Here is a 13,441-nt window from a genome sequence, read left to right on the forward strand (position 1 = left end):
ACTGAGAGACCAGGAATCGGGCCACTAGTATAGTTCTGAGTCTACGTCTAGAAACCCAACTGAGAGTCAGCTCCTGAAGGCTGGGCCCCTGGCCTGACGTGTCCCTGTGACCCTACTAATCCCAGTACAGTCCAGGGGAAACATAGCCACCATTCAGGTGACCGTCAAGTGGCCTGATGATCAGGGCCACACAGCTCTTACTGCCTGTGTGCCACGTGTGAACCTGGTGCCTGGGGAGAGAACATGGACAGAATCACAGTCCTCTGAGGCTGCTGCCTTCACCCTAGAGTTAGAAAGACATGACTTGGGGCCCCTCCTTGACACCCCTCCCGACTGGGTGCAAATCTGACCTTGCCCACCTTGCTTTATACGAATCTCTGCCACGTGGTGCTCCCTATGGGAAAAGGGCTGCCTTAACCCCTTGTGTATCTGTCCTGGTGTTTTAGAGCCTCCCTGGCCCAGGGGTTGGGGAGAGAGCAGCAGGAGGCACGGTAACATAGGGAGGTGCATGGAGGAAGGGGGGGTGAGGGAAGAAGAGAGAGAAAGGGGGAGACGGGCACCACGAGAAAGGAAGCCGAGGATCGGAGGGGATGGAGGAAGGTCTCTGGGGAAGGCGAGGAGGTAGATGAGTGAGATTAGTAAAACCCGACTGTTTCCTCAGACAAATCAAAGTCCAGACACAAAAATGGCAGGTTCGTTAGTAAAAGCAGGAAACAGGGGGATAATTCCCCCAGTCCCCCTCCACCCCAGGGGTTCATGATGCCCCTGCCCCCCAACCCCCCCACACACAGCTTCTGGAAGGGGTGGGGCCGGCAGGGGAAGAGGGCAGAGGGGGGACATGCAACACAGAACAGCCATGGCAGCTTAGACACGTGCGGGTTAGAGGGCCTGGGTGGGGGTCCCGGCCCAGCAGGACAAGCGAGAGAAAGGCAGCCGGGGTGGGGGGAAGGTATGCAGGGCCAGGGTGCGTAGGGAAGAGCCCAAATGGAGGCAAAAGAGCTGCAGGGGTGCAGAAGGAGAAGCTTCCTTCCAACAGAGGAGGGGAGAGGAGCCGCCACTATGACAGAGACATGTACAGGTTGAGAAAGAAAGGGAAGGGATGTTAGACTCAGACCTTCCTCCCCAGAGGGCGACCCAGACACTCACTCCCACCACCCATTCGCCACTGATCACTGACCCCAGGCACACCTGCTCACACACCACATCTTACTGAAGGCGGTGGGAGAGAGTCCTGACAGCCTCATTTCCAAGCAGCATCCTTTTTGTCATCAGGACCACGGCTAGCACCCCAAGACACAGCAGAGACTGCACGCAACCCACATTAATCCACACAACACAGACAGACCAGGCCCTGAGTGGGGCTGAGTAGAACATGACGAACGAGCCACAGCTCTGCCCCAGAAGAGCCATGACCAGTCAAGGAAGAGGGGAAGGAGCCCATGCCCATCCTCTGCTCCATTCCCCAGGGACGGGGAAGGTGGCCGGAGGTGGCTGCAAGGGGCAGCCTATGACCTTGATGGGTTCTCAGCCCTTCCTGCTGGCCCCACCTCCCTTCTGCTCTGCTCTGCTGGTCTCCCCCCTTAGGCAAGCTGCTAGCATGAAACCAGGTCCTGGCCACAAATGTTCTGCCTCAGGCACTCCATGCCCATCATGGTCCCAAAGGAAAGGCTGGAAAGAGGGGAATGGCCCTCTGACATCACCCAGAGCCTTTCCCAGCTCCCTGCTATGATTATAGGGTCACCGACCTTCCTGGGAGGAGGATTATTAAAGGGAGAATAAGATCAAGGGCAGATTTTTTTTAACTTGTAAGCAGGTTAGAGGGGCTCTGGGGAGTCATGAAATCCCTTGACATTGTACGCAAACCACTTCAGTGGGTTTTCCTCCAGTGAGAGTCCACTGCTGTCAGCAAACTCTCAAAAGGCTCATGATCCAAAGATGAGTAAGGCCAGCTCGTTCAGGAAGGCAGGCCTGGCCCGCCCTTAGGACTACAGAGGGTGGGAACAGGACATGAGGAGAGGAGGACAGCCAAAGGGCGTGTGCAGCCGCACAGCGAATCCTGATGACTGGACTCAATGGTGCTGGAACATACACTTCAGGTCAGAAATCCTGAGTTCTTATTTGGTCTTTACCATCTTCCAGAACAATACTCATTTCACCTCCCTGACTCTCATCTGTAAAGGGGTTTAACAACTTCCATGACTTCTGCTTCTCCCAGGCTTACTGTGAGGATCAAATGAGATCAACGAAGTGAAAGCACTGAACTCTTCCACTACTTGTTACATTGCCCCAGGCCCTCTCAGGCCTCAATTTCTCCCATATGTTAACCGGGAATAATCTCTCCCTGCTGCATGCAATCTAGGCATTTGTCAATTTTAAATGATATTCAAAAAGTGAGAGCTACTTAGAAGAAGCAAAGTCTCCAGGTCAGGTGCGGCGAACACTCCCTCCAGCCTGACCACACCTAACCCAAACCTCTCCACCGGTTGGCCTTTTTGACCTAGATCCACTCTCTCCCCCAAGGAGAAATGCTCAAATAACAAAGAGAGTCCATACAAAGGAATTAGTAAAAATAAATGCAAAACCAACCAGAGCCCGGCTGAGGAATGCCTAGGAAATCAGAGCAGGTTGAACGCTGTCTCTTTGGGTGCTAGGTTCTCTGACTCCACTCCTGGCTCAAAGAGCTGATCCTTGGCACAGGTGTCTGAGGGTTTATGAGGTGACTCAGGCCACCAGGAGGCACCAGCTCTGGTTGTCAAGCAGGGACGCTCATACTAGGAGGCGTGGGCTTCAGAGACTTAGAATTTCACAGGGACTTTCCCTGCTAGGACTGAAATCAGACAAGGCTGTTTGCCTTTTGACCAATTTAACCAAGACATCCCATCTTTCCTCCTCCTCCTCAGGCCCAGTTCCTGGGGCATTCTGGGGTTTCATGTAGTTATTTTAGGACTGAATCCCAAGAAAGGATGGTAATAGGCTCTCCAGTGGGGCCAGAGATGCTATATTCCCCACAGTTTGCTATGGGAAGGGAATCGCTTCTGTACAAAATATCCCTGCCCTGGAAACATGGACATAATCAGTCAACATTTTATAAAGCTTAATAAAATTATAATTTCCTTTACAGAGTACAGACGCTTTCACTTCCGCTACCCTTGTTGACCCTCACACTGACTCCCTGAAAGGCAAGCGAGGAATGTCAGCCGTTTGGCAGATGAGAAACAGCTTTAGCCCCAGTTCACAGTCTTTAACTGAACTGAGACTGGAAGGAAGGGGAAGTCTGGGCCCTAACTCTCAGATAGCATACTCTGCTGCTAAGTGGCTTCAGTCATGTCCGACTCTGTGCGACCCCATAGACGGCAGCACACCAGGCTCCCCCGTCCCCGGGATTCTCCAGGCAAGAACACTGGAGTGGGTTGCCATTTCCTTCTCCAAGGGGTTTCCTGTATCTTGCCTCCCTTCTGTCCTCAAAGTCACAGGTTGGCTGTCCAGTGAAGCTCTGTAAAGAAAGAGTTCCAGGGACTTCCCCGGTGGTCTAGTGGTTAAGACTCCACGCTTCCACTACAGGGGACACAGGTTTGATCCACTACAGGGAACTAAGTAAGATCTTGAATGCTGCACATAGTGCAGCCAAAAAATAAATTAATAATAAAGAAAGAATTTCAAACGCCCCGTTCAGGTACTCAGTGGCCTGGTCTGAGAGGTAAGCAATGGCAAACTTCTAGAAGCAGCAGCTGAAGAAAAGGGCCTGTGGAAGAGCAGTCCTGGGACCACCACACAGCTCCATCTGAACACCAGGATGACAGAATGGCCAAACGAGGCCTCGGATTGGGGAGGGCTGGGATGGCCGTGGCCTGGGCACTGTCTCGGACACAGGACAAAGGACAGGACCACCACAGGTCTGTGGGTGCAAGGAAGCACAGAGCTGCCAGAGTAGCAGGACAGGCCAGATGTGTTCTCAGGGCTACATCCTCCTGGGAAGATGCAGAACCTCTCAGACAGGGAGCCCCAGCTCCCAAGCTGCCTCCTCTCCAGCCAGGCAGCTCCGTGGGCCTGGTAGGTTGGGCAGGCCAGGCAGCTGCCCCAAGCAGCATGGGCCCCATGGGAGCAGACACGTCCATTTGCAGGGTCCCTAGCCTGGCGCTCAATCACTCTGCATTATTAATAGACGATGACTAACCGCCTGCTGCCGCAGAGCCAGGACCAGGCGGGCAGGAGGGAATCCCAGGGGAGGGCACACAGCAGGGCCTGCAGGCACACACTCATGGGCGAGGCGAGGAGCAAAGGGCCAGCCTCAGCTCCTTCCCTGCTCCCACCAGTCCCAGCCCCACAACCCGCCTCCTAAGAGCCCTCACAGGCTCAAAAACACACAGTCACGCAGCCCCCAGCTCATACCAGCGTTTACACTTGTAGAATCACCAGCAGAGTCTCAAACACACAGTATGGTCTCCCACCAACACCCCCTAAATGTCACACCAACATTTACACACAGTCGCACCCACACACCAACACACACCAGCTGCGTTTACACAGACACCCACACCGACGCTCACAAGGCCTGGGCCCAACCCAAACAGAGGAGCTCAGCAACAAGTACCCCGACTTCACCCCACTAGGCCTCCTCCTCTCACCCCCTCAACAGGGAAGGGAACCAACCCCGGTCAGAGGCCATGCGGGACAGGCAACGGGGGGGGGGGGGGGGGGGGGGGGAGGGGCGGGGCAGAGAGGGGACAGGAGATGGAGGGGAAGAAAGACAGTGTGAGACACAGTGTTAGTCAGAGCAGCAGAGCGGTGGGGAAACTGGACACTGTCCCTGGTGGGGGGAAAAGACCATTCATGCCATGCGAGATGTGGGGGAGCCAGAACCAAGACCCCTCGAGGCTGGGAAGTGAGGCAGGAGATGCTGTCCCTTCTTGGGCAACCAGCCTGGGGCAGCCCCTAAATCGGGGTGAATGGTGATGTGAAGGAGCTCTGCATCCCCCAAGGCCCCCTCCCCACCTGTGACCTGCGGAGCCTATGGCCCCCAGAGGCCTCACCCCCAGCCCCCTCCCCCAGCTCGAGGGGCCTGTCCAGAGCTGACAGTGAGCAGAGCATAGCATGTCATGGGATGGTGTTTTCCATGGATTTTCAGGAGACCAAGAAACTAAACCAGAGAAAAGAAACAGGGGTGGGGCAGGGAGAAAAGGAACAAAAGAGAGCAAGAGAAATAAGCAGCCTGGCCCGGGGCTGCTCTAACCAGAGCCGGTGAGCGCGGGGTCGGCCCCAGGTCTCTCTGGCCAGGAATCAATTCAGAAATCAGGGGAGGAGGTTAGAGCAGGGACAGGCCAAATTCCTGGATTTCCATTTGTCTTTTGGATTTGCGTTTGGACCAAAAAAGGCAAGAAAAGAGAAAGAGGAAAACTCAAAGAGAGAGAAGCAAAATCTAGAGATTGTCCAGGACGCAGAAAACAACTGGAAGAGCAAAACAACCAAACCAAACGGGGAAAGGAAACAAAAGAGGGAAAATCGAACAGTTAAAAAACCCACAGCAAACCAAACGGTAAGACAATTAGAGTGATATCTACCAGATAATGCAGTTTGTTTACCATAGCGTGTCCAATGCCTGCGTGCTTCACCGGAGATATGGGGGAGGGGTGGGGGGGTCAAAAAAAACAAGAACAACAAAGACAACAACAAAAGAACAGAACAAAAGAAAAGAAAAAGAAAATGACCAACTGTGAAACTCAAGGAAGGAGGAAAAATATATATCCATATATATTTGGTTGTCTGTTCAGACCCTCCCACCTTAAGTTCAGCTGAAGTGTTTTGTTTAAAGAAAATTAAATTATAATGGGAGGGAGAAATAAAACACACACAGAAATTAAATCCCTTCTCCCGATCCCCGCCCACCCCACCCCTGGAGTCCTCTCCCCCCCATCCCTTCCCAGAAGAGCCGGCTGCAGAGAAGGGGAACAGTTAAAGACCTTGGTTAGTAGAGAAGGAAACAACAAAAGAACTAGACCAGGAAAGCAAAGACTTAAAGATGGCGACATTCCGCAGATGAGACAGAAAGGTTAGTTCGGTTTTTCACTCATACCTTGCCCCACCTGTCCCTGCCCATCCCTTGGTCCCCCCGGGGTTATAAGCGTGTTAGTAACACACACAGAGTTGGCAACGGGGTTTTCCAACAGAGGGTGAGAGAGGGAAGGCAGGGGGTTAAGAAGCAGACCCAATTATGCAGTATTAGTAAGTCCTATGGGCTGAAATGTTAAGGAGTTGAGGGGAAGGCAGGAAGGGGAATAGGGGTGTGAGAAAGGCACGGGCTATTGACTCAGGTAATGAACGCAGGGGTTTGTTGGCTAACTGGTCGACCAGATGGCTTTCCAGAGAACTGGCTAAAGAGCAAATTGGTGCTGGCCAACTGGCTGACCAGTGACCATGTTGAGTTAATGGGTTAACTGGTTGGTGATGGGCCAGTTGGCTGTCAGACTGGGAGAATGGTCAAGGCCCCCAGAGAATCCCAGGACTGGCTTGAATGAGAGGCAATTTCACTTGGAGCAAAAGGGAAGGGGTTCCCAAGGAGTATAGGAGGGAATATGGATGTCTGCTTTTCCTGGGGATGGAAGATAGCAAATAGACCCAGGGAGTCATGGACCAGGGAAGGGCAGCTCTTTATATTTTTTCCTGTTTCTCTTCCTTCAGAAAGGAAGAGAGAGCAAGTCACCACCAGAACAGGGAAGAGGAAACTCTGCCCTTCATGGGCTGGCAGAAGGCTCACTCTCACATCACACCTCATCCCAAACCCTCCTCCCCTCACCCACTCTCCCACCCAGAGCTCCTAAATTAATCCTAATTTGACTTTGCAGAGCCCACACTGCCCCCAAATTTCCCTTAGTTCTTCAATCATCCCACCCTATTTTCTTATGCCCCTTTGGGCAGCTGTTTCTCCCAGAATGAAGTACTCCCCGCCGCCTCCACCATCACTCGTGCAAGTCTGTGCAATCAGTCAGGCTTTCCCAGCAGCCCACCCTCCTTCCCCACACCCACAGACCCCCAAGCCTCCACTCCCCACAGCCAGCACCAGAAATCCACTCCCCCCACGTACCACAACACAAGAAGGAACACAAAGACCCACCTCCCTCTAAAATCCCTCACTCCTATCTAAACTAGAAGCCAATTTCTTTTACCCCAGACTCTAGAAGCCAGAAGCCCCACCCTCATGCAGCTCTATATTCATTTCCTCTCCTCATGGTCAAAGACGGCAGCAAGAACCACCTTCAAAATTTCCCTTTGAGGAGATGTCAGCGGGGCTGAGGCAGCTTCACCCTGTGTGACAGAGATGCTGGGACACTACTGCTTGATGTCCATCAAATACTAAACTGCAAGCCCAAGAGTGTGACTGTGAGAAGGAAAGGTCTTCTGGGGACAGACCCATTAGTTAGAGAGCTGTTATAACCAGTGGGCACAGGACTAATTCAGTAAGACAATTAATAAGGGCCTTGTATAATTAAAAATAACAGAATTCAATATTTAGCAGCTAGGAGTTCTGAATGACCAATATTAATTATTAGTGATGCAGAAGCAGTTTACCTAGCAGGAAGACAAGAGTCTAATTGCACGTACAGAGACTGGACCTCCCGTACAGAGACGGGATAACACATGGTACAAAGACTGGTCCTATCGGCCAGTAGGACTGTTGGGAAATGAACAGGCCAACTACTCAGGGCAAGGAAACACTAGCTGCATGACAGCTACACCCATGGCACCAAAACAGGTGCAAGTTTGCTGACACCACTGCACCAGTCAAACGAGACAGGGGAAAAGAGGCACTGCAGGTAAAAGTCCAACTTCCACTCTTTTGAAGTTAGAACTGGCTGTAGAAACTAAAATAAGGAAAAACCCATTTTCAACTTTCATGGACAACTTCATCTTTAACAAACAGAAGAGTGAATTAAGAAACAAGACTGAGAGGGAAGAGCTGTGCATTCAAAGCCTGGGCCTCCCACTGCTGTGTCAAGAGATCCTTGCTTTCTCTGACAAACAGCGACGTTGCGGTGGATGAGACAGGACTCCTCTAGATCTAGAGAGTGCAGATCCAGAATGCGGCAGTCATGCCCTAGCGGGCAACTGAGGCCACACACTAGAGTGGAGGCTCCACCGGCACCCAGCTTGCGCCCATGAGGCAGCAGCCCACACCTTCCCAGATGCTAGAATCTGGAGAGCTGGGGCTTCAGACTAACAGCTGGGCAAGGAAGGCTTTGCCCCAGCCACAGAAGCAGCTGGAGGGCCCCTGGAGGACAGGAACACATGGAGGACCATGTGTGATGAGGGAGGAGGACATCAATCACAGAGGGAAGAGGTCAGTGACTACAGCAAGTGTAACTTACCACGACCAAGGGCCTTTGGACAAAACCTTGCCCCATCTCTACCTTGAAGTCTCGACGTAGCTCCAGCCCCTCAAGAAAGTCAAGAAGGGGTTTATACACACAAATCACAATCTGGATGAAGGCAGTCTCTATGGAGCAAGAAAAACTCAGGACAAAAGAAAGAGGACTTGGATAAGATGGCCCCACTTTTTCAAGAGACAGCAGAACATTTAGATGGTTCAAGACATGGGGACATCCGAGAATGGCAGGACCATAAGGCAAATGACAGACCCTTTAGCACTGCACACCGAGGACGACAGCCAGGCCCTCCCAGGAGGCAGAGGAATGGAGTCAGACAGACTCTCACCCTCCAACTCCCACAGGATAGCCTTGGGCCAGCTCTTCAACTTGCTTTTCCCTCATTGGTGAATGGAAGTATCTCCCACTCCACAGGATTGTTAGAAAAGTTAGGTGAGATACAAAAGAGAAACGAGACCCTTGAACTTGGGGGCCCATGAACGAGAGATATGAGGGTGCGATCTGATCAGTGCTGTAAGAAAGGGACAGATCCTGATGAAACTCCAAAGAGAGGGCGGGAGCGTAAAGGAAGGACTTTTTCCCAGAAGACAACAGTAGTTCCGGGCTCATATGAAATAATTAGATCTGCTAATCTGTCCAAAACCTCACCAACTGGCTTCAAGGCAGAACCCAAAGGAACCAGCAAAACCACTAGAAAAACAAACAAAAACACTCAGTTTCTGGTATTAAGCCCTCAAAGGGAACTTCCCTGGTGGTCCAGTGGTTAAGAATCTGCCTTTCAGTACAGGGGACACAGGTTGCATCACTGGTCGGGAAACTGGGATTCTACATGCCCAGGAGCAACTAAGCCCACACGGCAACTACTGGGACCACACGCCACAACTAGAGAGTCCGTGCGCGGCAACTAAGACACAATGCAGACAAAGAGAAGCACTCAAGGAGCTCACCACCTAGAAACAGAGAAGAGAGGAACACAAATTAACACACAGGTAGAGTGTGGTGACAGGGCCAGAATACAGCAAAAAAGGAGACTGGCTGGGCAGGGGCGGGGATGGCGGTGGGGTGGCTCAAGAAAAGCCTTACAAAGGTGGTGAGACGGGCTGGAAAACCCCACAACTAACAGTAAAGGCGGCAGCGAGCCCACGATGCTCACGTGGTGCCAAGCCCGGGGCATCACCTCAGTCACTCCTCAAAGGCCCCTCTCACCTCACACTGGTTGCGTAACTTGCCTCAAGTCACTCAGTGACTTGAACCCAGTCAGTCTAATTCAAACCCCAGCTCTAGGGTTTCACCCGGTGGAAAGGAGGGTGAATGGTGGTGTCCTCAGGGAGCACTATGGAAATGAAGTGGGCAGCTCAGGAAGCCAGTGTAGACGGGGCATGCCCAGCAGCACAGTTAGGCCCTGAGGCAGGGTGTGTGACAGGCTGAGAGACCCGGAGGCCGAGCCATAAGGCGGGGGAGGGAGTCCCAAGTGCCTGCCGGACCCCATCCTTGGAGGACTCCCTCCTTGGGGTACAGGGTGTCTCCATACAAGGCGCAGCCTAATAGGAGCTGGGTGGGAGGAAGCTCCACATAATACGTCAAGGGCCAGCTTGTCTCCAGAGCTGGTGCTGGTTAGCTGGTCAGAGATGAAATGGATTGGCACTTGGCATGTATGGTGGGGAAGGCACACTGGTGTCTGAGGAGAATGTGCCCAAGATTAAAAATAGGCCTCAGGGACTTCCCTGGTGGTCCAGTGGATAACACGCCATGCTCCCAATGCAAGGGGACCAGGTTTGACCCTTGGTTGGGGAACTAGATCCCACATGCTGCAGCTAAGCCCGAGCACCACGTGCTCTAGAACTTGCTCTACACAGCTAGAGAAGCTGGCAAAGACCCAGCGTAACCAAAAAAAAAAAAAGAGAGGCCTCAGGGAATCCTCAGATGGAATCATTCTTGCCAAGATCACCCAGGAGACACCACTGGGCAGAGTCCTCAAGCCTGGATTCAGGGGGAAAGCAGAGCAAAAGCAGGTGTGGTCTCAGCCAGGCTCCCTCTGGCCCTGACTGCACTGTTCCAATAGGTTCTGGATGATTCCAGGGGTCACTATCTGGTTCAGGGGAGGTGGGGAGAAATTCTGCCTCCTTCCAGTCTTAGGAGCTGGCCTCCTGACCAACACCCAAAGCTGATGAACCAAGAGGAGGAAGGGAGACCCCCTCCATGTAAGTTCTGGGCCAGGCTGTCCCCAGGTGGCAGTCCCCCCATTGTTCTAATCACTTGGGGAAAACTACATGAACCCCAGTGCCCTCCCAGAGGCTGGGGCAGATGTCACTTCTCACATCACCCCTGTCCTTGCTCCTGGCCACTCCTGACCCTACGTTACCCCTCAAATCACAAAAGGATCTTTCCAGTCCCAGAACGCCACGAGGCCCTTGTCTGCACCATTTCTTCTCCTCGGCACTACCAACACTTGGGGCCAGATCGTTCTTTGCTGTGGGGCTGTCCTGTGCACTGGGAGATGTTTAGCAGTATCTTGGCCTCCACCCAGTAAATGCCAGTAGCACCCTCCCCAAGCTGTGACACTCAAAATGCTTCCAGACATTTCCAGAACCTCCTGGGGGCACCCCCTCCCTCAGTTGAGAACCAGGCACTTAAAAGGCCTGGGGAGGATGGACTTGGCAATGAATCCAGAGCACAGCCATCCCCCTGATGGTCACAATGACCCAAAAAGAGCTGCAGCTCACACTTAAGGATGTGAACTTGAGTCAAATACATCTCTCCAGAAACCCCTTCTAAAAAGACCTCTCAATCAAAGTCTTGAAGCAGATACCCCCTGAGCTCCGAAGGCTTGTGTTTGGGTCAGTATGACCTGACTCCGCTCTGAGCCATCTGGTAGAGCCAGCCAGGGGAAGTGGTCTGCATCCGTCACCAGCTCAGACCCAGAACTCTGTGAGCGCCGGAGGAGGCTACTGTGAGTCCCTGTCCATCCTGGTGCTGCGGAGGCCAGGCCTCACCACCTATAGGTGGCTTTCCCACCTTCCCTGGTCACAGCCTTGCCCACTTGTCTGTGTCTCTCGAGTTCCTAGAACATTTAAGATTCTTGCCACTTAGCTGGCGCTTGTGTGCACCATTGGCTCTGATCACTTTTAGCAGACTCATCCTGTCTCCTCAAGAGCCAAAGGGCTGGGAGGGTGGGACCATGTCTTTCCCCTCAGTACCCTGTATAGGACTTCCCAGGTGGTGCAGTGCTAAGAAACCCTCCTGCCAGTGCAGGAGACACAGGAGACTGGGGTTCAATCCCTGGGTCAGGAAGATCTCCTGGAGAAGGAAATGGCAACCCACTCCAGTATTCTTGCCTGGAAAATCCCATGGATAGAAGAGTCGGGCGGGCTGCAGTCCATGGGACCACAAAACAGTCAGACATGACTGCACGACTGAGCACACATCCTGTATAGATGGACAATGTATTGGCCAGAGGACACATGGGTAAGGACTCTGGGCTTGCAGTGTGTTGCCAAAGACAGCACCAGGTGACAACACCTGTCCTGGGGAGAGAACAGCAGCAAGAAGGCAACTCTGCCCAGCCCTGCAGTAAACAGGGTGACGCCACAGGACAGCCCTCCAGCCGGCTCAGGGGACGATGCAGCTCTTTGGAGCTTGGGGAGCACTGAGAACAGATGCCTGGGTGGGAGCCCGACTACTGCAGGGAGCAGCGGCTTGGAAAGAGCAGGTGGATTAGTCACGGTGTCCCGACAGCAAGAGGAAGTCACCACTGAGAGGGATGCCCCATTAGATCGTGACTCAGTGGGTTGAAGAGGAGCAGGTAAGAACAGTGTGAGGTCTGACAGCCCCTGCCCCCCAGGAGCCTTCAGTGGGAGGAAGGAGAGGAGAAGAAGGAAGTTGCCAGTGATGGTGAAGAGGAGAGACAACAGAAGTTCATTCACCAAGAAGTTCAGCCAGAACCAGGAAATAAGAGAAGGTACTGAGTGAGAGAAGAGCTCCAAACCAGCCCAGATGGTGCCTCCCAGGCCTCAGGGGTTCCACGGTCCTGGCTGCACTTAGCCTGCTGGAGTGGAGCTGGGAAAGCATCCCTGCCACCAGCCACGAGAGAAAGCGGTGGACCCAGAGAAAGGGACCAGCAGGAGCCTGGCACCCGGGTGCCTGGGGATCCCAGGCACCCAGCGAGCAGGGCAAGGAGTCCGGAGGCAGAGGCGGGAGCCATCAAGGATGCACAGCAGCCTTATCTGCTTTCAAAAAAGGCTCTGGTTTGGACCACGCTTGAGGCAGGAACTTCTCAGGGCTGGACACAAGCTATGGGGGCTGCTGTCGAGCAGGAGCCTGGCCAGAGAGACTGCTTCGCCTGCTGCAGCCTCCCTGCACCTTGTGAGAGGCAAGAGCTACTGAGGACAGAGTCAATGCCCAGAAGCATCGGCACTCCTCCAGGGTGGGGGGCGTCTGGAGACGCTGAGAAGAGCCCTGTCCTGACTGCAGGGGCCGCCCCAAGAGTCTCCTGAGCTCCTGCAAGGGCAGGCCTGGAAGCCACAGCAAGACAGTCAAGAACCCCTGGGAGAGCCTGCGCCCCTTTGGAGGAACAGGACGGGACAGGAGAGAATTGGGGTGCTGCCAGAGGAGAGGCAGGACCAAGCACCTCTCCAGCCGGTTCCCTGCTCACACCTGCTGCCCCGACCCTGCTGAGCCCAGCCCCAAAGGCCCTGCCTAGCCCAGCCCCAAAGGCCCTGCCTGAGCGCAGGCCACATCCCACCCCATGTGTCCTAGACTTTCTGCCCTAACTGGACACCTGCCCCTCCAGGGTCTGGCCAGCGTCTCCCCATCCCAGAGCACTCCCAGGGCCCATCATTCAGGTTCTGTCTCATCCCTCCATGTCCTGAATCGCCCTGCTGCCAGTTCACCTGATTTTTCAGCCCCAGCCCTTGAAACCTCAGCACCAAGTCACCAGCATCAATCCTAGCCCAGCCCTTCCTCTTCCCCCGGGCTCTGGCCCTGGACAGCTCCGCAGCCTCCTCCCTAGTGTGGATCCTGGTCCTTGCAGCCTGCCGACTGCGGCCACACTCCTGGCCCCTGCC

At 53.8% G+C, this 13,441-nt stretch overlaps 1 protein-coding gene across 9 annotated transcripts in view; it reads right to left on the minus strand.

Annotated features, from left to right (window-relative positions):
- Positions 1-13,441, minus strand: part of NRXN2 (neurexin 2) — a 103,837-nt gene that overhangs the window by 62,323 nt on the left and 28,073 nt on the right. For 6 of the 9 annotated variants that reach the window (XM_059882986.1, XM_059882985.1, XM_024987242.2 and 3 more), the window contains one exon: positions 5,580-5,603. The exons of 2 other annotated variants lie outside the window; for them this stretch is intronic. In XM_059882986.1, the coding sequence (XP_059738969.1) occupies positions 5,580-5,603 (24 nt within the window). Of the gene's footprint in view, positions 1-5,558; positions 5,604-13,441 lie in introns of all 9 variants that reach the window. One more of the 9 variants, NM_001192922.1, reaches the window with a different exon arrangement.

The sequence above is a fragment of the Bos taurus genome, chromosome 29 (genome assembly GCF_002263795.3).
Source record: "Bos taurus isolate L1 Dominette 01449 registration number 42190680 breed Hereford chromosome 29, ARS-UCD2.0, whole genome shotgun sequence".
In the NCBI taxonomy this organism is placed as follows: domain Eukaryota; kingdom Metazoa; phylum Chordata; class Mammalia; order Artiodactyla; family Bovidae; genus Bos; species Bos taurus.